This window comes from Zootoca vivipara, chromosome 8 (assembly GCF_963506605.1).
Source record: "Zootoca vivipara chromosome 8, rZooViv1.1, whole genome shotgun sequence".
Classification (NCBI taxonomy): domain Eukaryota; kingdom Metazoa; phylum Chordata; class Lepidosauria; order Squamata; family Lacertidae; genus Zootoca; species Zootoca vivipara.
This window is the reverse complement of record NC_083283.1, coordinates 82,002,154-82,027,888: the sequence shown is the minus strand read 5'-3', so window position 1 is coordinate 82,027,888 and position 25,735 is coordinate 82,002,154. Positions and strand designations below refer to the sequence as shown.

At 45.3% G+C, this 25,735-nt stretch overlaps 2 protein-coding genes across 4 annotated transcripts in view; both read left to right on the top strand.

Moving 5' to 3' along the window:
• RRBP1 (ribosome binding protein 1) overlaps window positions 1-19,927 on the top strand; it is a 33,264-nt gene extending 13,337 nt beyond the window's left edge. For both annotated transcript variants that reach the window (XM_035103461.2, XM_035103462.2), the window contains exons 8-22: window positions 91-229; window positions 3,082-3,269; window positions 3,482-3,519; window positions 6,775-6,865; window positions 7,996-8,088; window positions 8,816-8,908; window positions 10,130-10,207; window positions 12,020-12,109; window positions 13,016-13,108; window positions 15,034-15,105; window positions 15,399-15,494; window positions 17,182-17,265; window positions 18,704-18,796; window positions 19,099-19,242; window positions 19,718-19,927. In XM_035103461.2, coding sequence (XP_034959352.1) covers window positions 91-229; window positions 3,082-3,269; window positions 3,482-3,519; window positions 6,775-6,865; window positions 7,996-8,088; window positions 8,816-8,908; window positions 10,130-10,207; window positions 12,020-12,109; window positions 13,016-13,108; window positions 15,034-15,105; window positions 15,399-15,494; window positions 17,182-17,265; window positions 18,704-18,796; window positions 19,099-19,242; window positions 19,718-19,759 — 1,434 coding nt within the window. In that variant the 3' untranslated portion in view covers window positions 19,760-19,927. The remainder of the gene's footprint in view (window positions 1-90; window positions 230-3,081; window positions 3,270-3,481; window positions 3,520-6,774; window positions 6,866-7,995; window positions 8,089-8,815; window positions 8,909-10,129; window positions 10,208-12,019; window positions 12,110-13,015; window positions 13,109-15,033; window positions 15,106-15,398; window positions 15,495-17,181; window positions 17,266-18,703; window positions 18,797-19,098; window positions 19,243-19,717) is intronic.
• A 2,227-nt stretch (window positions 19,928-22,154) lies between these two features.
• LOC118079333 (uncharacterized) overlaps window positions 22,155-25,735 on the top strand; it is a 30,739-nt gene continuing 27,158 nt past the window's right edge. Inside the window, exon 1 of one of the 2 annotated variants that reach the window (XM_035103451.2) lies at window positions 22,155-22,340. The gene's annotated coding sequence lies outside the window, so the exon portion shown is untranslated. The remainder of the gene's footprint in view (window positions 22,341-25,735) is intronic. The other variant, XM_035103450.2, reaches the window with a different exon arrangement.

Here is a 25,735-nt window from a genome sequence, read left to right as displayed (position 1 = left end):
AGAAGTCACGTGGCTTTCAAAAAGTAACCCTGTGCTTATAAGCCTGCTTTTGTCTCACATCTTAATTTTTATCCCACCTCCTTCATGCAGATATCCCAAAAAGAAAAGGAGGCCCCACTGCAGAAAAGCTTGGAAGAGATGGGCGAAGAACTCTGCAAATCCCAAGCCAGCTATCAAAGCTTGCAGAAAGAGCTGGGAAAGGCGAAAGAGCAGCAGGCCAGTCTTGTTGGTGAGATCCTATTGTAGGGAGGATATCACAAAATTCTCCATCTGGCACAGTCGTTTCCCCAGGAGCTGAGTCAGGACGCTGGATCCACGCTGGATCTGAGAGGTTTTGTCCTCCCACTATAATGATCCCCCAACTATTAGCTAGTAACAAATCTGTTTTGGGTCATGGTGCTTCTGTGAACAGTGGTTGTCCAGTTCCAGGCTCTGATACGTAATCCTCATTTTTAACATCCATTTCAGTTTATTTCTAGCTTGAATTTGGACAAAAACAGCTTGGCACCATCCTCTGGTGGCTCCAGGTCTATCTGGCAAGCATATTCCAGATGTTGGTGCTAAGGACTGTTCCTTAGCTCTGTGACATTTATGCTATACAGTTCTTACAAAACCACAACAACAACTTTTCCTCCGTCATGTTCAACATCTACAGGTAGGTAGGTAACCTGTGGCCCTCCAGATGTCGTTGGGTTGCGACTCTCCTCCTCCCTGATTTTTGGCCACTCTGCCTGGGGGTGATGGGAGTTGCAATCCACCAATATCTGCACCTCGAAAAGAAGATGAAATGCCTGGACGTGGTCCAGAAAAGGACAACCAAAATGATCCAGGGACTGAAACAACTCCCCAGTAAGTAAAGGTTGGGAGCTTTTCAGTTTTGGGGAAGGGGAAAAAAAGTCACATAAGGGAAGGACACGATACCTGTGTATAATATTACTAGAGAGCGTGGATTGAGAGTAGTTCTCTTCTCTCTCGAATAACACCTGGGACCACCTAGTGAGGCTGAATAGTGGAAGATTCAGGACAAGAAAAAAGAAATGACTTCTTCACACAGCACATAGTTCAAACTGTGGAATTTGCAGCACAATGATGCCCCCCCCCAAAACCTGGACAGCTTTAAAAGGGGATTATTCATGGAGGATCATCAGCTGAGAGGGATGCTGTTGTGCTTATTGGACCCAGGTGGCGATGTGGGTTAAACCACTGAGCCTAGGGCTTGCTGATCAGAAGGTCGGCGGTTCGAATCCCTGCAACGGGGTGAGCTCCCGTTGCTCGGTCCCAGCTCCTGCCAACCTAGCAGTTCGAAAGCACGTCAAAGTGCAAGTAGATAAATAGGGACCGCTCTGGCGGGAAGGTAAACAGCGTTTCCGTGCGCTGCTCTGGTTTGCCAGAAGCGGCTTTGTCATGCTGGCCACATGACCCGGAAGCTGTCTGCAGACAAACACCGGCTCCCTCGGCCTATAGAGTGAGATGAGCGCCACAACCCCAGAGTCGGACACGACTGGACCTGATGGTCAGGGGCCCCTTTACCTTTTTATAGGCATATACTTAGCCACTGAAGAAAAGGATAATGGACTAGATTGGCCCTGGCTGTCATCCATCCAGTTAAATAAATGTGGCTGCCGGTGCCACCATCTCATCTAATTTGGCCATAATTCTGAAAGAAAACGAACCAGGGACTTCCAGAGGCAAAGCCAATAATGTGTATGGAATACTGAAATTGCATCCGCCTTTATTCCCAGTGCTGTTTATATGAGCACGGTTTATTTTTTATCTTTTATTTATTACACCAAGCTGGATGCACAGCACACTGTTACTACATTTCAGAAAAGCTTTTCCAAACTGTTAAATGATTTTTGTACGGTGTAATAAGATGTCTGGATCAACCTAGTTCTATCCCATGCTGGCTTATCTCGTCTCCCATTTGTGGGTGGAATTTTTAAGGGGAAACACAATAATCTGCACATCCAGTTTGGTGGAGTACATTGAGGCCAGTCATCTTTCCCCATTCAATGTAAGACCGCTAGGGATGTTGGAACAGGTGATCTCCATAAATAGATTGGGGCAGCCATCTGTTTCTTCGTCCAATTCCCAGAGAGTGACTGCATTTTATGACACATTAAAGGAGGGGTTTTGTTTGTTTGTTTGTTTTACTGTGTGCCCGTTATTTATTAACTTAAAGGTAAAGGGACCCCTGACCATTAGGTCCAGTTGTGACCGACTCTGGGGTTGCGCGCTCATCTCGCATTATTGGCCGAGGGAGCCGGCGTATAGCTTCCAGGTCATGTGGCCAGCATGACAAAGCCGCTTCTGGCAAACCAGAGCAGCACACGGAAACGCCATTTACCTTCCCGCTGTAGCGGTCCCTATTTATCTACTTGCATTTTGATGTGCTTTCGAACTGCTAGGTTGGCAGGAGCTGGGACCGAGCAACGGGAGCTCACCCCGTCACAGGGATTCGAACCGCCAACCTTCTGATCAGCAAGCCCTAGACTCAGTGGTTTAATCCACAGCGCCACCTGGGTCCCATTTATTAACTTATATAATGCTTATTTACCAAGATGGCTTCTAAACAGTTTACAGTGGTGCCTCGCTTAACGAATGCCCTGCTTAACAAAATTTCCGCTTAACGAAAGGTTTTTTCTAGAGGAGGTTGCCTCGCTAGACGAATTCGTTTTACGAAAAATTCATCTAGCGAATCGCGGTTTCCCATAGGAATGCATTGAAATTCAATTAATGCGTTCCTATGGGCAAAAAAAAAATTCCGAAAAAATTTCAATGCATTCCTATGGGATTCGCTAGACGAATTTTTCGTTATAAGAAAAGACCCGTGGAACGAATTAAATTCGTCTAGCGAGGCACCACTGTACAAGTATATTAGCTGTTCTGGCTGCCCTGCGACTACCCCATAAGCAACTACCTTGTTGCTTAATTCGTACATCTGTGTAAGGGGGTGGCCTGGGTAGATTGACTCCGAAAGGTGAACCGGAGTGCCCTGCATCCCTGTGATGAAAGCAAGAGGAACGATGGGTGCAGCTTAAATTGCATGTTTATGACCAGTGTTTCATCCACCTTTAACAGAACTTCAGTCTAAATTGCTGCACTCTGAAATGATGGTGAAAAGTAAGGCAGAAGAACTAAACAGTTTGCAGGTTAAGTTGTCAGAAGCCACTTCCAAGAATGCAGAGCTTGCAGAGAGGATTAAATCGACGGAAGCCCTCCTAGAGGCTGGGCAAATGAGAGAAGCGGAGAAGAACAAAGATGTTCAGGTCAGAGTCTTGCAATGTCCTTCTCTGCTAGCTTCTGCATCCGATAACTTTTGCTTCTTTTACAGGGGTTCCCCCTCTTTACGGCACACTGCTAAAGCAGCATGGCATTATTACTTACAGTGTCGCTTCCTATGTTTTTAGATACAAGGACTGCTTTGAAGACAGTAATGTAATTTCATTTCCTTCTCCCCCCCCCCACCCCATATATTCAGGAAGCAAACCAAATGGAAGTCAGCCAAGTGCAGTTAAGGTAAGGCTGGTGAATACTGTGCTTTTGACACTGATCATTAAATAGTTGGTCTGTGAGCATTCAGAAAAGAACACTGTGATTAAAAATAGCACGCAAGACTATTGTCGGAGGTTATTACGGCTATTCCTGAGTATCGACTCTCCACATACTTGTCTTTCAGTGAGATGAACTGTCGGTTTCATGTCCGCTTATTCCGTGTCAGAATCCGGCACTGCCCCTTTCCACCCCTTGGACCAACATAAGAGCCTGGGGACAGCGAATCTCCTCCCTTTCCTCCTCCTCCTTAATTCTGGTGCCGGGGGAAAGGGTCTACGCTCCGTCTTTTCCCTCTCCCCCCTTCCCGTCTCTCTCTCTTCCCGCCTGTGGAGCAGGGGCTCTTCCCTGCTGCCGGAGCCCTGGCTCTCCCTCTCTGCTTCCTGACTAGCTCCTTCAGACCCTGCGCTTCCATGGCTGCTTGGGGAGGAGCTGCTCCTGATGAGAGGGGGGGTTCTCTATACTCTCTCCCCCTAACAACTATTATATCTTTTATTTATAGACAATGCTTTTTTTCCTTAAGAAATGTTTAGGGGTACTCTCATTTTCCTACTCATATTGATATACTGCCCCTCAATGAGGCCAAACTTAGATTCACAAAATGTTTAAGGGTATGTGTACCCCTGCGTCCCCCCAGAAAAAGCACTATTTATAGAGCTACTAGTGTTGCAGATAAGGAGGATTATGTCCCTGTAATATATCTTAATTTCAGCAAGGATTTCAACAAGGTCCCTCACAATGTTCTTGTTGGCAGGCTGGGAAAATGTGGGCTAACAAGTGATGCTACTTTTGGGTGGATTTGTAACTGGTTGATGTACTATATCCACATAATGCTAATTAATGTCTCCTCATCAACCTGCACAGGCATGACAAGTATAGTGCTGCAGTGATCTGTCCTGAGTGCAGTGTTGGTCACATCTTAAAACGCACGCACGCACGCACGCACACACACAAAATTGCATGAAGGGAATGCTAATTAGATTTGCAGATGACCCCAATCTAGGAGGAGGAGATAATACCTTAGACAGAAACAGGATTAGAAATGTACTTGACAGGATGAAGAACCGAGATGAGAGCAGAATGTTACATTTAGGTATGAAAAATCAGATGCAAAAATGGGATGTGTGGGGTGCCTAGCTTGACAGCAGTGTTAGTTCAAGGGGAAAAATATAGGTGTAAAAAGGAGAATTCCCTGGATGCCAAGATCCAGGTTTGGGGCAAGTACTCTTTGGTGAGAGAACCCCAGCAGAGATCTAAAATCACAAAATATGCAGCAAAGTAAAGCATGGAAATATAGGCTGTTAGACCTTCAAAATATGTCCTTGTGAGTTCCAAAACTTCCCTCTTCCCCCAGCATAGGAAAAGACCACTTATTTGGTCAGTTAAAAATTTGTTTACTTACAAATTCTTCAATGGTTCATGATCTTTTCCATACAGCACCCAGAAAAACGTTGCTCGGGCAGTAAAACTTGGCTTAGTTTTAGTGGTGAAAGCCCTAAATTATTGGTATAGGAATTCAAGAGTGGCTTGTAAGAGCCATGCGGTCTGAGCTGCATCTTTGTGGTCTGAGCTTCAACTACCAGCTCAGACCTCCCCACAGCGCCTCCCAAGGTGAGCTAAGTCCAGCAGGATAGTTTACTCTGTTGTTGTTGCTGATTTCATTTCTATAATTCTTTGTATTTTAAAGAAAAAACCTCAAAGCGGTTTACAACCTACATCAAATAAAACAATCCAGGATAAAACATTACAGAAGAAAGTCAACTATAAAGTATATTCAAAGCAACATAATTAGCAGGAAGCTAAAACAGAGGTCGGCAACCTACGGCCCATGGGCCGGTAGTGGCCCACGAGGCTTGTCTAACCGGCCCATAGCGCCCCCACGCCGCTGCCGCCCGCTCTTACCGGCGTGGTGCGGCGTGGGGACCGCCTTCCGGGTTGATGGCGCTTGTGCATGTGCACAGGCACTCCTCCGACCTGGATGTGCGCCAAAAATAGTGTGTGCGCACACATGCGGGACTGAGAAGCGCCCATGCACATGTGCACACGCTATTTCCGGCGCACTTCTGGGTTGAAGGAGCGCCGGAAATAGCGTGCGTGCATGTGCACGGGCACTCCTCCGATCCGGAAGAGCGCATGTGAGCACATGCTCTGGCCCATCCGACGGACGGAGCGTCGACCGGCCCATCCTCGGATAAGGTTGCCGACCTCTGAGCTAAAATATTATCTTCAAGATTTCAAAATAAAACATTACTAAAGGAAGTCAAATATAAAATGAACATTTAAAACAGCATAGTTAGCAAGAGAATAAAACACTGAATTGAAAGCATAGAACATAATTGCTGCCAATCCGGCCAATGTTGGTTCATGGCGGATGGCAGCTGTGGAAGCTCAGGCTCAGTGACCTGGGTCTGCACTAAGAGACAGCCAAGATCAGGCACCCCCAAACTGCGGCCCTCCAGATGTTTTGGCCTACAACTCCCATGATCCCTAGCTAACAGGACCAGTTTTCGGGGAAGATGGGAATTGCAGTCCAAAACATCTGGAGGGCCAAAGTTTGGGGGTGCCTGGCCAAGATGGTCTCTGACCTCTTCAGCAACCTCAGCTTTTGAAGTTGGAGCAGATCTTCTTGAACTCACAGCCAAGATGGCTTCTGGCCTGTCAGCAGCATCAGCTGTTGGTCTTAACACCTTCATACCTTGATGAGACTAACAATGGCTAAACCAATCTGCGTGTTACAATAAAGAAATTGCACCCTATCCTACCATGCCTTTCATTCCAAAAATTGCTAAATGGCTACCATTGATGCTCAAATTGGCTCATTCTTTGCTTTCCTTGTTTTATCTGTAGTAGTGGAGTCCATGGGTGGTGTTCAGCTACGTTTTACTCAGAGCAGGTAGATCCATTGAAATTAATTTCAGTGAGACTACTGTCAATAAAACTTAGTTGAATACCACCCTTTGTTATTTAACATAGGGCTGCCAGTTTCCATAATTTAATCAATCATTCTTATTGATTATTAATATTATATAATAATATAAATTATTATTATAATATTATTATTATATTCTTTTGAGGAAGGAATCTCCCCATATTAACATATATTTAAAGGTTACCCTCTGGGGGAGTACTGTAGCTTCAAAATAATAAATAATTGTGTGTGTGTAAAACTGTATATTGTGGAATATTACAGATAATTAATTTGTAAATATTTTTCTGCTTTAGATTCCAAGGCTCATCCGCACAAGTCACCACATTAGAGAATGAAGTTGCTGAACTGAAAAATGCAGTTGAGCAGCTGAAAATAAAAAACAACGTGAGTTAAGCCGACTGTATTATTTCCTTAATATACAGTGGTACCTCGGGTTACGAACACGATCCGTTCCGGGTCGCAGTTCGTAACCCGAAAAGTCCGTAACCGAATCACCATTTTGTGCATGCGCAAAGCGCTATTTTCGCGCTTTGCGCATGCACAAACCGCGCACGCGCTTTGCGCATGCGCAGAACGTGCGTGCGGCGAAAATACTTCCGGGTTTGCGCAGTTCGTAACCCGAGTTGTTCGTAACCCGAGGTGTTTGTAACCCGAGGTGTTTGTAACCCGAGGTACGACTGTAACGAGGACTTTGAGCTGGTTTTATGAGAGCTGTCCTACATTTTGGGCACCTGCAGATTTGTATCTATGAAGATTGCTTATATCAGGCATCCCCAAACTTCGGCTCTCCATATGCTTTTGGACTACAATCCCCATCTTCCCCAACCTGTTAGCTAGGGATCATGGGAGTTGCAGGCCAAAACATCTGGAGGGCTGCAGTTTGGGGATGCCTGGCTTATATAACGAAAGCCTGGAAATAATTAGAAAGAATTAAGAAGAGAACATAGTGAATATATCTTAGCATTCAAAGCAAGTATGAGATAGGAAGCTGAAAGAATACACTTAACCTGAAAGGCACTGCAGGGTTCCAATTGGTGTATGTTGGTATGTTGTTGTTTTTAAAGAGCCAATTGTTTCAAATACATGAAATGGATTGACAGGAAGCTGCAGGCAGGGGTGTGGCTGTCTGTCCATCCATCCATGTGCTTGTACAGATGTATTTTCCCATGCATCTGCAGGCACAAATGTGGAACTGGCGTAAATTTGTAGTTAGAATATTTTAACAAGGCAACAGCTTAAAAATAAAGAAACACAGAAGAAACCATTTGGGAGATAAGCAAGTAAAGGAGAACACATGTAAAAGACAATAAAGAAGAAAAGTAGTTCTAAAGAGAAAGAGATATTTGATTTATGTTGCAGCAACATAATTCACATTTAAAATTGAGATAAAGATTCCAGCAGTTTTGAAAACTAACTTGAATTTCCTAACGGGGATGGTTGAATTGCTGTCCATAAAGTTTTGTGGCAGCCTTCCTACAAATAAATGGTTTGTTTTTGGTGTTTGTTTCCAACAGGACCTGCAAGAGAAGAATTTAGAAGCCATGGAAGCCCTGGCTTCTGTGGAAAAGGCATGTGAAGAAAAGCTGCTGTCTTCAACTAAAGCAAAGGTTAGCTTTCCTGTAAACTCTGCAGTATTTTGTACCATACAGTGACATCTTTATATATGAGCCACACAGCATCACCAGGATTGGACTAGGTTTGGCAGGCTCTGATGCAGGAGGAGGAAGAGGAGGAAACTAGGAAAAGAGTGGGAACCTGAGTTGGAGGAGGGGAGGTTTCCCCTTCCCACCCTTACTTCTGTTGCTTTAGAAAAGGACCCAGGGTGCTGGCTCTCCCCTAAGACTTTCCTTTGAAGCGCCTCAGCGAAGACTAGGGAAGGCTTTGATCAGCCTGTGGGGGAATTTGAGCAGATGACCACAACAAGAGCCAAAACAGGCTCCCTTGCCCCCTAAAACTGGACACCCAATTGTGAATGGAAGCAGATTCCCCAGTCTTCAAAGAGCACATGTTTTCAATCTTGACATTACCATGTCTTGTGAGCATAACCCACATCATCTTTAAAAGAGGGTTGGGGTAACTTGTTGGGACATCTTCATTGCTTCTGCCCGGTTCTAAACTCCTTACACTGCTCCAGAGTACGGTTGCCGAAGTAAAGACCTCTTTCTTACTTCCAAATAAGAGTATCTGTCTATATGTGTTGTATGGGAGCCTCACCACTCCCCCCACCCGTTTCTGGTGCTGGAAAAAGTGGGAAGGCAAGAGATGAGCCGGAGCCCTTCCTTGCCCCTTATCTAACCCACAGAAGCATCCTCTGGTTATCCTTTATTCTTTCAGGAAGCATTGGAGCAACAGCTTGGAATAATTCAGGGACAAACAATGAAGGTTCTCTTGTCCCTCTTCCCACAGATCCAGTTAGGTGATCAGCAGGTAAGCAGCATTTTTTGGTTAATGCTCTCCAGACCTAAAATGCATGGTGATTCAGGCAATTTCAAATGGAAATAACATTAAAAAATACTAAAGGGAAAGATGCACAGTAAAATAAGATGCACTCCCAGTAACAAATGCCTCTGGCAGTGGGGCTTGGAGAGCTGCTGCCAGTCCGGGGGGCCCCATGGTTCAGTGGACAACTTCATCACTCACATAGGAAAGTGAAATTAAGACAGTGAGCTACCTAATGGCTGTGAGCAAATGGTGTCCTACTGGCACATCTTTTAATGCAAACTACACTAGCAACACAGTTTATGCTAAGGACCCAAGTCCAGTGGGAAGCCCTTTGTGCGAAGCTCCTTTAACTCTTATTAGCAAATGTGTTCCTGAAAGGAAAGTTTTGTTGGTTAAAATCATTCCACACAAGAAAGTGGTGAGGAACCACTGTACATCCCTCAGAGATATTTTTAATATATGAAGAAGAAGAAGAAGAAGAAGAAGAAGAAGAAGAAGAAGAAGAAGAAGAAGAAGAAGAAGAGGAGTTTGGATTTGATATCCCGCTTTATCACTACCCGAAGGAGTCTCAAAGCGGCTAACAATCTCCTTTCCCCTCCTCCCCCACAACAGACACCCTGTGAGGTGGGTGGGGCTGAGAGACTTCAGAGAAGTGTGACTAGCCCAAGGTCACCCAGCAGCTGCATGTGGAGGAGCGGGGAAGCGAACCCGGTTCCCCAGATTACGAGTCTACCGCTCTTAGCCACTACACCACACTGGCTCTTAAGGGATTTATAAATGGTGTAAATAAATAAATAAATTTAAAAATGGTATCCCAAACCCAGGACAGGTAGTTTCTGTGCTTTCGGCTGCTGGGTAATTGGTTTTTATTGGACTGGGATGTTAAAAGTCTTAAGCTGGTTGAGGAGAGAAGGAGTGTTTGAAGGCAGCAGACAACGTGAAAAAGGGATCCATAAGGGGAGATTAAGAGAAGGTAAGGAAGAAGAAATTGAGACAGAGTGATTTAGACAAGTACAAGCTCTTAAAAATGGACAGAATGTTGAAAGTATGAGTTGGAAAGGAATATAATACTCAGCAATGCTTATGCACTTCATAAGCCCAGAGTGACTGGGGAGGCCCAGCCAGATGGGTGGGGTATAAGTAATAAATTATTATTATTATTATTATTATTATTATTATTATTATTATTATTTGTTTCCTTCTCAGGCATATGCTGAATGGTTGCAACAATTTAAAGAAAAGGCTTTGGAAACACTTCAGTCGCAGGGTGCAAGAACAGAACCTGTAGGTATAATCTGCAAATATCCTCACATGAAAAGTGTTATACAACACAGTAACAAATATTGTGGGTGGACTAAACTAATAAGGCCTCATTTGGAGAACTTGGCATTGAGCTGCCCAATAGCGGCAGAGGTTTTCTTTGGATCCTGAACGCCCTGGAACTCGGACGTTTTGGCTCCCGAACGCCACAAACCCAGAAGTGATTGTTCTGGTTTGCGAATGTTCTTTTGGAACCCGAACGTCTGACGGGGCTTCCACAGCTTCTGATTGGCTGCAGGACCTTCTTGCAGCCAATCGGAAGCCGCAGTTTGGTTTTTGGACGTTTTGGAAGTCTAACGGTCTTCTGGAACGGATTCTGTTTGACTTCCAAGGTATGGCTGTATTTCACAAGCAAACAGAAAATCACACAAACCAGACACATTAGATACTGTCAGGGGATTCTTGCGACTACTCTAGAGTAACGACGCTCCTCATGTTACTTTTTCACAACGTGTTTATTGGTGCCTCTATGTACAGTGAGCTAGGTGTAGAAACATGTCTTCTTACTCCGATGCAGGATCCGGCAGTGCCCCCCGGCGCGACCGCCTCCAACATAAAAGTCGCGGGACACTGAATCTCCTCCCCTTCCTTCTCTTTCGTAATTCCGGAACCGGAGGAAAGGGTCTGCGCTCCATGTTTTCCCTCTCCCCTTTCCCCCTTCTCTCTCTTCCCGCCTGTGGAGTCTGGGCTCTTTCCTCCTGCCTGAGCCCTGGCACTCTCTCCCCGTGTCCTGACTAGCCTCCGCCGAGCCTGTGCTTCCTTCGCTGCTCGGGGAGGGGCTGCTCTTGATGATAGGGGGAGGTACTCTGTACTCTCTCCCCCTTACAGATACGATCACACATATTGTGTAGTTTGGTCATTTGTCTAGTGGCAATATCCATGTTTGAGGAAGGCTAATAACTTGGTGTTAAATAAAATATTTGGGCTCACTCCTCCTGCAGCTCTTAGTCAAAATATCTTCCAAAGCCCTGGAAGCTTCCTCCTCCCATATGTCGCTCCTCCCCACCCCAGTCTGCACACAACAGTGCAAAAGCCTTGATTCTTCTGAATGTAACAGGTCTAAGTAAGCAAAACGTGTTGCATGGGCACGTCAAAACAGGATGGCAAATCCTAAATCACAGTCTAGAGGAGAAAACAAACAGCATCTAAATCTACATTTTATTTTCCCCAGATGTAAAGTGGGTCACGCTGATTTAAAATGGCACTTCAGGGGAGGTTTTTGAGTCCTGGGTGTGGGTGGGTTTCTCGCTCACTTTTTACAATTAAAAAGCACCCTCTCTCAAGCTGGAGAAGACCACCAGCGACCACGATGAGTTGTAGCCAGTATAGCTCTAAGTGAACGTTTTGTCAGCGCACAGATTTCTGTTTGTGCAACATTCCCCTCTGTCCTGCCCACATGCACCCCCTCAGTCGGTTCTACGGGTTTCCCTCAACCCTCTGGAGCAGATTTGAGGAGATTCGCAGCATGTACAGGCAGATTAAAGGGGAAGGTCCCATTGCAGAAGGGGAAATCCTTGCATGGATGGGATGAGTTAGTTGCCATATTGGGCAACTCTAGCAAGTAGTTTTGCCTTCCAGTATTTATCTGTGTGTTCTCTGAAATTATTATGTAAATGCATTTGTGTGGTATATCATACCCACTCTGTTTTTGGCATACTGAATTTTGTGGCATTTTTAGGGTTGGGGTTGATGGACTTTTTGGCTGCTTTCAACTCTGGTATTGAATCCACTCAGTGCAGTTTCCTTTAAAAGCTTGTCTCTGAAATGCGTTTTTAGGAGATGACACCTCCGTCAAGAGAAGCAAATGAGGCAATGAGTGCGCTGCAAGCAGAATGTGATCAGTATAGGACCATTCTTGCAGAGACAGTAAGTGAAATTGTTTATACCAGATCGACATATTACATTGAGTCCAGTTGACTGGGTACACTCTGATGAAGTGCTCAGACAGGTTGTTTTCCCATAAAAGGGCCGTTGTTTCAGTGCTTTACTTGTCCTGGGATAGGTGCCACTTTTGGACATTCTACTCTACTAGCCTCTATAAGAGACCTGTTCTGCTCCAGAGGAAGAACTGAGGGGAGAGGGACTTTCTGCCGGCAATGGCTTTCCCACCTGCCTTGCCACACCACACCCTCCAGCCCTGGGAGCCTTTCCCAGACTATGACTCTGAGAACAGCAGAAACAACTGGGAAGAGAGAGGAGTTCAGGGATAGTTTTCTCGGAACAACGGGTGTGGTTAATTATTCTGTGTTTAACAGTTTTTAAGCTGTTAGTTTTTCCAAGTCCTGGAACTGAGTACAGTAGTCTCTTGCTCAGGATTTGCAGAGCTAGTGTCAAGAGTACCAACTCATCTAATGAGAATGAACTTCAAATGTAAAGTCCTTTCTATTCCCAGTTGTGTTTTCATGCTCATACCTGCCAAGTTGCTGTCAGAGAAATAAGGCTGGAAATAGCAGACCGGAAGTAGCGCTGCCGCCATTTTGGAACTGGGCGGAGCATGCTCAGAAGTGACTTTTGATGCTGCTTTGCCCAGTTCCAAAATGGCCGCCACGCCAGAAGTCGCACTGCAGCCATTTTGGAACTGGGCAGAGCAGCATCAAAAGTCGCTTCTGAGCATGCTCCGCCCAGTTCCAAAATGGTCGCTGCACCAGAATAAACCGGGGAAAAACAAAAAAAAATCATTTTTTCAGCTAGGAACAGCTGGAAAAACGGGGATTTCCCGGGGAAAACGGGAGACTTGGCAGCTATGTTTCATGCTTTGTTTCTCAAAACTAGGAAAGGATGCTCAAGGACTTGCAGAAGAGTGTGGAGGAGGAGGAGCAGGTGTGGGAAGCAAAGCTGATTGCATCTGAAGAAGCCCTTCAGAAGGTACTTGCCGAAGGGGAGTGTGTGTATTCGTGTGCATGCTTTAGAGTTGTTCCCGAAACCACTTTCTCCTTGTTACCAGTAGGAGCACTTCACTGTGCAAGGAAGGTGTTTGATTAGGTCAACCGTCACTTTCCACTGTGCAGCGCAGAGGCGGTGGTGAAATATCTCATTGGTTTATCCCTCTGCCAAGGACATTATTCCATGTTAAAAAATTAGGCAGGTTTAGATAATGGAGGTGAATGTGTCTAGCTTTTTCAGTTATGTGTTAAGGAAGTCTCCAAAGGAGATGCTCCAGTTGTGGAGAAAAAGTATGGAAGTACTCTGGAAAGGCTGTACCGGCCTATGTGCCATCGGAACGACCTCTGCCTCCTTCCCCTCTTCCTCCGGCGCCACAGACATCCTTCCGGAAGTGCTGCGATAGAATGAGGAAGAAGAGGCGATGTGCAGAAGTTTTCTTCTTTCTGTCCTGCACTCTGGTGTGAGCCAGCTGACTCATGCCATAGCGCAGAACCATAAAACGCCCGTCTTTTGTCCCATGCTCTGGTGCAGCCCAGAGCACAGGAGCCTAAACGGGAAATCTGGGATTGGGATCAGAAGCCTAGGCAATTTCTGATACAATCTGCTGCTAAAGAGCAGGTTTTTTCCGTGGGAAAGCAGCGGGGCTGAGGCAAAACCACTTGGGCCCTTGCCTTTAAAGATGAAAAGGGATTAGGAATCAGGAGTAGTAATCTGGACTGGATCACTAACTGGATCACCTCTGCCTTTCATGATTTATGTGCTTGGCCCCTGCTTCTGGGCTTCTTATAGGAATTTGGTTGATCACTGTGAGACTGGGATGGTGGGCTCATCCAGCAGGACTCCTACATTTATCTTCTGAAAGTAGATAAGAGCTTTGCAAATAAAACTACAATTACTGGTTCATTAAAAAATTAAAAAATTAAAGCTTCTGCTAGACAGACAGTGTTAGTCACTTCTGGTATATTGAGAGCCTAATGGAGTGAAAATAACATTGTTTCAGGCGAAAATGTTCCTCTTCAACCAGGATTTTGGCTGACTAACATCCTATGTCCATTTAAATGTTGTGGGGTGTAGGGGGGTTATTGTTTTGTTCTGGTTTCTTTGTGTATTTTGTGTTTTTAACAACAGTAAAAAACGATCAGCCAAGGAGACAGGATAAGCAATGGCAGTGTGAGAAGTGAGGTTACAGGGAACCAGGCAGAGGGCCTTCTAGGTAGTCACACCTGCCCTGTGGAATGTACTCCTGTCAGATGTCAATGAGATAAACAATTTTATGGCTTTCTGTAGACATCTGAAGGCAGCTCTGTATTGGGACGCTTTTAATGTGTGGATACTCTGTTGTGTTGGTGTTGCATTTCTGTATATTATGTTGGAAGCCAGCCAGAGTCATTGAGGCAACCCAGTCAGGGGGGTAGGGTACAAAATTATCATCATCATCACCATCCTCCTCTTCCTCCTGTATTTTTGTGCTGTGAACTGCCTGAGATCTAAGGGTGAAGGGCAGTTTACAAATTTAATTAATTAATTAATCATAATAATGATGATAATGATACACAGCTGGAAATTCTCCACCTGCAACTTCCCTTTCAGCCGATAGCCCTTAGATCAGGCATCCCCAAACTTCGGCCCTCCAGATGTTTTGGTCTACAATTCCCATCATCCCTGACCACTGGTCCTGTTAGCTAGGGATCATGGGAGTTGTAGGCCAAAACATCTGGAGGGCCGCAGTTTGGGGATGCCTGCCTTAGATGTTTCGCCTTGTTTTCCTTGAGCCCCAAGGTATGTAAGCAGAACTCTAGATGCCATATTTGTGCCAACATATCTCTCAAATGAAACTATTAATGGTAAATGCTATACACTAATGCTCTAATTTCTGGTCCCTTGGGTGTGGGAAATGCTTCATTTAGTCCCAGGGCCAAATGAAATCTCTTGAAGATGATGTGGAGAAGTTAAAGATGGAACTTCAGAATACAGACAAGGTATGGAAGCCTTCCAAGACTCCAGAAGGGAAGTACATGAAAAATTTGAAAACGGGGCATTTTACCTTTCCCCTTTAGACTGTGGGACATGAAATTGGCAAACACAGAGCAAGCCCAAAGCAGGACTGGGGTGTGGAATCCCAACCCAGCTTTTACTTAAGGGAGGGAGGATTTGTTGTGGTGTCCAAGAATGTATAAATACGATCCCAATGCAAATTTTCTGGTATGAGGGGGAAATGTCATCTTAATAGCTTTCTGTTGTTCTCCCTGCCCCCCCCCCACTTTTTTAACAGCTGAAAGAATACACCTCTCTTTTGGAAGCACAGCTGGAAAATCACTTGGCAACAGCCAACTCCGAACGTCAAAATTACATGAAAGAAGTTGAGCATGTAAGTGTTTGTGAGACATTTGAGTTTTTCGGGAAAGTGATTTGGATCATGATTTGGAAAATAGAGGTGGCTGAAAAGGTTAAGGAAATAAACATCGTGTCAGCAAAGAAAAGAAGATGCCCCTTTTCAAGCTCGTGGTAAAGGAATGGGCATTCTTTTGAGTTACAGAGAGCTATTCTGTGATTCAGCAGAAAGTGGGGGGAAATAGTAAAAGGGATTTGCCATTTAATAATATAGATAGACCCCTGATTGTTAAAACACTTCTTTGAATGCAGTCCCACTGGATGAATAGAATCTTTATCTTTTACTTTGATTTTAAGTTGCACTGATGGCTTAAAAATCAAATGAGAAGTCAAGTTATAGATCTCAAATATTAACACAAAAAGTTGTGTTTGTCCTCTTTCATAACACTTGGGCTTCCAGTGAAGCTGAATGTTGGGAGAGTCATGACAGATTAAAAAAATTGCTTCTTCACGCAGTTCAACTATGGAACTCTGTCCCACAATAATCAGTGTTGGCCACCAACCCCGATGGCTTTAAAAGAGAATTGGACAAATTGATGGGCATAAGGTTACTGGCTATGGTGACTGTGCTCTGCCTCCAGTTCCAAATACCAGTTGCTGGAAACCACAAGAGGCTTCTTTCGCTTGGATCCTGCTCTCTGGTTTCCCACAGGCATCTGGCTGGCCACTGTGAGAACAGGATGTCGGACTAGATGGGCCATTGGCCTGATATAGCAGGATTTCATTATATTCTTAGGTTGTCTGTTCTAGGAAAACCAAGAACAAGGAAGAGAGAAGGTTTGAAGCACAGTGTGCAGAACTAGGTATTTAAAGCACCTTCTGCTGTCAGGAAATCCTCAGAAACACAAGAAAATATTTAATTAAAAGTTGTTGTTGTTTAAAAGAAATAAATCATTAAGTTTAACCCTGATGGATACCATAAAGTATCACACTGGATGGAGGAGAAATCTGTTGTAAATAGATTTATGCATGGAATTTTATGCGATCGAGCTTTGTTTGCATCAGACTGCCTCCTGTATTGAGCGCCTGCTTCTGTAAACCACTGATACATTTTTGTTTTTTAAAAGCCTAAGTATTATATTAATTCTAAACAGAGTCGAGCTCCATGCCTTGCTATATTTCTGCAACATAACTGAGGGCAGGTGATTTGCATTAGAGTCAACTTCAGTCACATTCAGATCAACATTTTCTACATTTTCCAGCTCAATGGCAGAGCTGAGTTCTCTGTTGAGACACTTGCTCTGTGCTGAGCCCGACTAGGCAGATAGAAACTTTATTTGCATTAGCCACTACCCATAGCAATAAGATAAGATATACTGGGGATAAAGCTAAATAGTTAGCTATACAAAATACATTCTAGAGGTTTACATCAATACAAAACAGACTAAGGTTCAGCACAAACTGAACCTGCAAACTGACAAGCAGTCAGTTATATGGTTGCAGAAGGTTATGGCTATTCATTTTCAAATAAACTCAGTTTATATACGAAAGCAGGCATATGCAGACTTGGCCCTCCAGATGTTTTGGAACTACAACTCCCACCATCCCTAGCTAACAGGACCAGTGGTCAGGCATGATGGGAATTGTAGTCTCAAAACATCTGGAGGGCCGGGTTTGCCTATGCCTGTACTAAGGTAAGGCAATTGTGTCTCCGTGTGTTTTAGCTGAGACAACTGTTATCTGAATCCCAAGAACACCTGGACTCAAGAAAAACAGAAGCACTCAAAAAAACCCAGGAGCTGGCTCAGGTAAATGGTTACATCATGACAGAGTTTCCTCGTTGTTGTCAATAAGATAGTAAAACTCATAGGCCACCAGTAAATCTCAAGCCCACATAACAATATTTGAAGCCACTTCGCCACAGATGCCAAGATTGGGGGCTCTTAATTTGGAGGTCTTGCACCTGCCACAAGTTATTGTGTTAACAATAGCAAGTTTGCTTTCACTGGTGTGTGTGGACAATCCTATAAAGAAACACAAGCCTCAGAAAAGTCAGTTTGGGTTCCATACAAAAAATAAAACCTGTCCACAGGAAACTAGTGTGTGAATTTATTCTCAAACTCTTCACGTAGACATTTTGGGCCAAACCACACATTATGCTTTATGCATGCAGCACAGTGTCTCTTGATTTTTTCCTTTCATTACTGGCATAGAGTCTCCCAATTTCTTCTTGAGATTATGGAGAGGAAGATCCACCCCTTCCCTTACCAGCCAGGATTAGGCCAAAAACCTCTTCTCACTTTGTCTGCACCAAGAGCTTTCTCTGGTGTGTTTCTAACACACACACACACACACACACACACACACACACACACACTGCAGCTGTACTTGAAAAACTATATTTCCATTATATTACAAAGAGGTCCTTGTCCCAATGTAGTTTTCGTTAACATTTCCAGCTTCCAAATCAGCACAGCTACTTGAATGGGGTCTAATCAATACCCAGCAATTACTGCCCTAAATGGCCTCGGTCCAGTATACCTGAAGGAGCGTCTCCTCCCCCATCGTTCTGCCCGGACACTGAGGTCCAGCGCCAAGGGCCTTCTGGCGGTTCCCTCGCTACGAGAAGCCAAATTACAGGGAACCAGGCAGAGGACCTTCTCGGTAGTGGCGCCCACCCTGTGGAATGCCCTCCCACTAGAGGTTAAAGAGAACAACAATTACCAGACCTTTAGAAGGCATCTTAAGGCAGCCCTGTTTAGGGAAGCTTTTAATGTTTGATGGATTTCTGTATTTTAATGTTTTGTTGGAAGCCGCCCAGAGTGGCTGGGGGAACCCGGCCAGATGGGCGGGGGTATAAATAATAAATAATTATTATAATTATAATTATAATTATTATTGCTGCTTGTACCATACTGGAGTGGCTTTGTTTTGTGTGTCCTCCCCCCCGGTGGTTTTCAGTTCAGTATTAGAAGTTTAGGTCTGTATGTGGTTTTGGACAATGGTTTCAATACCAGATCTTTAAACGGGCCTGCCATTTTCAGTGTGTAACGCACCAGATTTGACATTTTTATTAGCATCGTTAGTGTAATAAAAATACTTTAGCTGAAGTTTTATGTGTTTATGATCCGCCTTACAATGCCTGTCCTGAGAAGTTTCCGGCTTGATAAGTTCCTTTTTTTATTAAAGTGTCCCATTATTTCGGCTCTGCAGCTGATTTAAACTTCAACTTTTTTGAAATTCAAGGCTCAGGACTTGGTGTGCAGCTTGCAAGCTGAACTGGAGAAACTAAGACTTGGTGGAAATGAGGCTGCCAAGGAAGATGTTTTGCGGCTCCAGGTAAGACTTCTACCATTGGATTGCTTTAGGCCAGGCATGTCAAACCTGCGGCCCTCCAGATGTTTTGGCCTACAACTCCCATGATCCCTAGCTAGCAGGACCAGTGGTTGGGGAAGATGGGAATTGTAGTCCAAAACATCTGGAGGGCCGCAGGTTTGACATGCCTGCTTTAGGCAGAGGGAGGAACTAGGCAGAGGTGTGGGAACTCACCACTGAATTTCACCTCCTTGGAAATACCACACATCCGTTGCCCTGAGAATAATTGATTGTTTTTGTTTGTTTGTTTGTTTTGCCAACTGAAGGAAACACTAGAGAAGGAGAAAAAGCTAACAAAGGACTTGGGATGTGCAGCTACCAAACTAAAAGAGCTTTTGCAAGTCACCCAAGAGCAGCTGGCTAAGGAAAAAGACACAGTGGTAAAACTGCAAGAACAGCTTAAGGAAACGGTACTTGGAATTCCTTCTCTTTCCTTGTCTCATCTGCCCACATTAACCTGGCGTTGTCTCCTATTGGAACAAGAAACAATTTTTGGTACTGAAGAACTTGGAGGGCAGCACTAAACATTGTTAAAAATATAGGGCTTCTGTTGACTATGGTAGCCCAGCACCTGCTTCCCCCCACCCCATTGCCTTCTGCAATATGAGATACAATTTGTACAAGGTAGTAAGATCAGAGCATGCAGATAAGCACATGGTGTATTATGCAGGAGGAGGGGGGAATTGTACAATTTAGCAACCCCATAGTTCCTACATTAATTTTGCCTCTGTAAGACCCCAGTATAAACCGCATTTGAATTCCTCACATCTGTAATCTTAATTTACAAGGTTTATTTAAACCATTTTTTTTCCTGTTCTGGCAAGCTGCTTCTTGAAAACTGTTTAGAACACAAAGTGCAATAACTTACTTTTCATTCTGCCTCAGGGAGAAAATGAAGAGGTTGCCAAGGAAGGGACATCCGTTTGACCAAACCGAAATCCAGGACATGTTTTTCACCATATGAAATGCCTTAACACTTTCCTAAACTATGCACTTGTTTAATGTAGGGAGAAGCAAAAGAAAGAAAACACTATTGACCAGAAATTGCTTTAGGGTTTTTTTTTTAAAAAAGAATAAAAGTAAACTGTGCAAGAACCCATCAATAAACACACTCTTTGACTATGTTGTAAAAACTGCAATAATTCCTGCTGCAGGAGAAACTCTGGGCCATGAGGAGGAATCCGGTAGCTTTGAAATAATGCCTGATCGATGGGGTGAATGCCCTTGAAAATTATGTTAAATACTATGAAGATAAACATGGCTTGGGTAATCTAATAGATTCATCATGAAACCCCACCTATAGTCTGGGAAGCATTTGATGAAGTTACATGTGGCTATAAGCAGCCTGCCTATACAATCACGGCAGTTTGTCTCTATGTGAACACCTTGCAACATCTGGGAGAGGACAACACATGCCGCTGTTGCTTGCAAGGGACAGACAAACACCATTTCAAAGGCAGACTACGTCCACATTCTTAACACTGGAGTCTCTTCCGGAAGCAGGGAACCCTTCTGTTTTCCAACTGTGTTCCAGGAAGGCTGGGACTCGCGTCTTCTTAAGAGCTCCTTACTGTCCTAGTTGCTGCAGCACAAACGGGTTACTGTCATGCCCTGCTTGTGGGCTTCTCCCAAACAGCTGGTTGATCACAATTAAAAATGGGATTCTGCACCTAGCTTGAGTGGAGTTCTTACACTTTTAAGAAAATTAGTAATGGCAGCTTCCCTAATATTCTCTGGCAGTGCACAGCGCACATGAAAACATGGAGCGTGTTCATAGTGTGACTTAACATTAGAGCCCAACAGAACTGGTTTGTGCTGCGCGTCAACTGTGTGTACATTCCAGAATATACCCTATGGCAGTGGTTTTCAACTCTTGTGCACAATGGGGGTGGAGAGACCCAAACAAGATAAAGCATGCAGCCAACACAGAATTGTCCTCTTCGTCCAATTACTTTGTCCCTTTGTATTACGGAGTGTGTCCGCCCAGTTTGATAATGAAGTGAGAAATGTTCCTGGTGAAATGTATGCTGTCCAATTAAAAACACAATTTATACATCCAACTACAATTTTTTGTGTATCCAGCTCGTATTAGAGCTTTGGATCTGTAATGCTTTTTTAAAAAAAACACAAGCAAACATGAGAGCTGCCAAAGACATAAATATATTGCTGCTTTACATTGCAAAGTACATTCACGAATATTGTGGCATTGCATTGGAAGAAATTATGCAAATTCCCTGAAGAAAAAGCTGCCTCCTTAAGTAATACACCGTTCAAGAGAAATCAAGTGTAGAGGAATTTGCTGTGTATCTTTGTAACTCTAAATGTTAACTTGTAACCACAGAAGAGCTTCCCAAGTTCTCTCAGTCCATGGTGATGCAACTTCTGCCAGCCAACAAGTCCAAATAAATGCATTACAGTATGTGCTATTTCATCAGTGCATGGGAAAAATATGAATTTGTACTATCCAGATGGGGCTGCTATAAACAGCTTTTTGAGGAGGGAAATGCCTCTTTATTTGAGGGTATGATTAGCACATTTGTTAGCCTTCAGCTATGAATTGCCAGAAGTGTGCTGGAAGCAGCAGTTCCTGGGAAGATGAAGCCTGCAGAGCACATCCTTTCAGAAAAGTCCTCTGCTTCGATGTCTGAAGTTATTTTTATATTATAGTCAACATTTCAGAACTACAGACAGACTTCTCCCTGCTCAGATACAGAGTGAAGAATAATAAAATAAACAGTAAAAAAAAAAACCACTCAAGTTTCCTTAAAAAAAAACTTGCTGGCTGCTGAACCATTGCAGTGAAAGAATTTAAAGTGGATTGGCTGCATTTTCCTTCAAAATTACAAATGCGAAGTGCTTTGTATGTCAGCGTGGTATTTTCTTTTCTTTTCTTTTCAGTATGAACAGGACTCAGTTTTTGCAGCTGATCGTGTGTCTTCTCGCGGTGGAAACGCTCATGTTGTCCTCTAGAACCAAACACACACATACTGTACAGAGAGCACACACGTGTGTGTCATAAGCAAGCAGTACTTGCCTTTTAAGTTGTTTCATCCTGACAAAAGCTCCTGTTTCCTAAATAAATAAAGCTTTTCTTTTTTAAGTGAGGCTGTGAATTTTTCCGGATTTTACGGCCTCGTCTTTTTTGCAACCCGCCTTCTTGAGATTTATCTGCAGCAGGCAAGCGACGTCTGGACTGTACGGAATAAACGCGCGAGCGACGGAGGTGAGAATCCCTCCGCGGAGCCTTGCGCGCTCGACCGGCGCGGGGCGGGGCCTATTCATGCCCCTCCTCCCCTCCTCCTCCTCGGCCAATCGTGAGAGGCGGCCGGGGGCGGCCGTCGGTCGTCGTCGTCTCCGTCGTCGTGCTCCTGCTCTGCGGGCGCCACAGGTGCCCCTTCGGAGGCCTCGCTCGGCAGGCGGGCCGCGGGGCTTCGGCCTGGCTATGGCGGCGGCCTGGTCGGCGGCAGCGTCGGCCTGGTCGGCTTCCCCGTGAGGCGGCGGCGGCGAGGTGAGCGCTCAGAGGGGAGAAGGGCCTCGGCCTCGCCGGTTCGCCGCGAGGGAACCCGGCGCCGGGGCCTCGTCTCCCTGCTCCCGGGGCCGGCCGTTGCGCCCTCCGGGGCCCTCTCCCTCCGCGCCGCCGGGCAGGAGCAGCGCCCGTAGCCGGAGAACCGGCGCAGGGGAGCGGACTCTGGAGCCGCCCTGAAAGCGGCGCTGCTCCGCGAGGCGAAGGTGCCTCTCCTCCCCCCCCCCGGGGGCAGTGGGGGTGCGGGGTGCAGAGCCTCCCAAGGTCCCTGTTTTCCAGGGACAGCCCCGGTTTCTGATTAGACCCGGGAACGTCCCGCTTTCCCTTCGGACAACGTCCCTATTTCCATCAAAGAAATGTTGGAACGTATGCAGGGATGCGACCCCCGAGCATCTGAAGGCAGCCCCGCATAGGGAACTTTTCAAATGTTTTGTTTTTTGTTTTTATAGATGTGGCAAGCTGCCCAGAGTGTATGGGGCAACCCAGTCAGATGGGGGGTGGGTATAAATAGTAAAATAATAATAATTGTTGTTCAATAGGAGGTCCCAATTTCCATCAGAGAAAAGTTGGAAGGGATGCAACCCCCGAGCATCTGAAGTGTAGGGAACTTTTCAAATGTTTCATTATGTTTTTATAGATGTGGGAAGCTGCCCAGAGTGTATGGGGCAACCCAGTCAGATGGGGGTGGGTATAAATAAGAAGAGGAGGAGAAAGAAGAGTTTGGATTTGATATCCTGCTTTTTCACTACCCTAAGGAGTTTCAAAGCGACTAACAATCTCCTTTTCCCTTCCTCTCCCACAACAAACACTCTGTGAGGTGAGTGGGGCTGAGAGACTTCAGAGAAGTGTGACTAGCCCAAGGTCACCCAGCAGCTGCATGTGGAGGAGCGGGGAAGCGAACCAGGTTCCCCAGATTACGAGTCCATTGCTCCTGACCACTACACCACACTGGCTCTCCCTCCTCCTCCTCTTGTCATGCTAGCTCAGAACAGTAGTGTTAATTATTATTATTATTATTATTATTATTTGAGTAGGAGGTCCCAGTTTCCATCAGAGAAATGTTGGAAGGTATGCAGGGATGTGACCCCCGAGCATCTGAACTTTTCAAACTTTTTATTTTGTTTTTATAGATGAGGAAAGCTGCCCGGAGTGTATGGGGAAAACCCAGTCAGATGGGAGAGTGTTGTTGTTGTTGTTGTTGTTGTTGTTGCTATTATTATTTGTATAGGAGGTCCCTATTTCCATCAGAGAAATGTTGGAGGGTATGTGGTTGGGAAGTGGATAGTGGGGGGGGGGCTATGGTTGGGGACCCCTGCCGCTGTGTGAAGATCTGGCCCCATACATATCCGTAGGGCAACAGCATGTGGGATGCTGTGCACAAGTTTCCCTCCAAAAAGGGAGGGCAGGGCCAGCAACTCCGCCTTGGGGAAAGTGCAGAAAAGGTGCAGCCAGATGATCAGGGCCCAGAGCATCTCCCCTGTGGTGGAAAGGCAGTAGCAACCTGGACCTTTTTAGTTTATACAAAAGGTGACTGAGGCAGAGCATGGTATGGTTGGGGGCATTATGGTGTGGAGAAACTTGGGTAGAAGATTCACAGTAGACAAGAAAGTACGGTGAACAAATATATGAAATGTACAGCACAACAGCAAGACACGTAAAGCCAAAATCACGCATAGTTAAAATGCAGTGGGTGCAGTTGCAGGTGGAATTGCCAGTTTGTTTTTTTGGATGTCCACTCAGTTTTTGCCTCCCTTCTTTTTTCTTGCAAAAAAAATTAAAGCTGAAAGTTCACGAGTTAAATGCACATAATTTGCAGGTCTACTGTATTGTTACAGGAAGTGGTGGGGACCACTAGCTTACATTTTTAAATAATACCGTAATAATCATTTATTATTTATACCCCACCCATCTGGCTGGGTTTCCCCAGCCATCTAGGCAGTTTACAGCATATATAAAAACATAATAAAAAGATCAAACATTTAAAACCTCCCAATACAGGGCTGTCTTCTAAAAGTCCAATTCAGATGTCTTCTAAAAGTTGTGTACAGTCGTACCTCGGCTACCAAATGCCTTGGGAGTCAAACGTTCCGGCTCCCAAACGATCACAAACTGGAAGTGAGTGTTCCAGTTTTTTTTAACGTTCTTTTGGAAGCCAAACATCTGACGGGGCTTCCGCAGCTTCCAATTGGCTGCAGGAGAACAATCAGAATCAGAAGCCGCACTTTGGTTTCTGAATGTTTCGGAAGTCAAACGGACTTCCAGAATGGATTCCATTCGACTTCCGATGTACGACTAGTTCTTTATCTCCCTGACATCTGATGAGAGGGTGTTTACAAGAAGGGTGCCACTGTTGAGAAGGCCCTCCACCTGATTCCCAGTAACTTCACTAATCTCAGTGAGGGAACCAGCAGAAGACCCTTGGAGGAGGACCTCAGTGAATGAAGCCAATTAAGATCCTTTAGGACCGGTGTTATATGGTTCTAGCGGCCACTTCCAATCACCAGTCTAGCTCAGGGGTCCCCAAACTACGGCCCCCGGGCCGGATGCGGCCCAATCGGCCTTCCAATCCGGCCCGCGACGACTCCCGCCGCCCGCTCTCACGGCGCGCGGCGCAGCGACGATCTAAAAAATCGGCAAAAAAATCGCCGAAAATCCTTTGTGCGCATGCGTATGGGCCTCTCCCGACCCGGAAGAGGTCATTTCTGGTGCACTTCCGGGTCGGGGGAGGCCCATACGCATGCGCACAAGCGATTTTTGGTGATTTTTTCCCGCCCGTGTGCGTGTGCGCATGCGCACGGGCGCGCACTCCCCCGCCCTCCGGCCCGCTGCACCGCGCACTCCCCTGCCCTCCGGCCCACTGCGCGGTCGGCGCGGCGGGCACCGGCCCGCCGCGCAGAAAGTCTGGGGACCCCTGGTCTAGCTGCTACATTCTGGATTAGTTGTAGTTTCCAAGTCACCTTCAAAGGTAGCCCCATGTAGAGTGCATTGCAGTAGTCCAAACAGGATATTACCAGAGCATGTACTACTCTGGTGAGATAGCACACAGGTAGGGTCTCAGCCAATGTACCTGATGGTGCTGGTAGACAGCTGCCCTGGACACAGAAACAATATTAAGAAAAGTAGAAAATACTCATGGAGGATACTTGGATCACTGAGTGCTTGCCATACATAATAGTTGTATAGAACCTTGGAGGCTTTGAGAGGGGATATTGTTTTCATGCCCTGTTTTTAGACACAATCTGATTTTCCACTGTAATAAATGATATGATGTTGATCTGAATGGAACTTCTATCTGATCCAGCAGATCACGCAAACTACGTTCCAGGGATGGCACCTAAAGAGAAAATTGCATATACAGTAGTCAAAACACATTGGGTTCA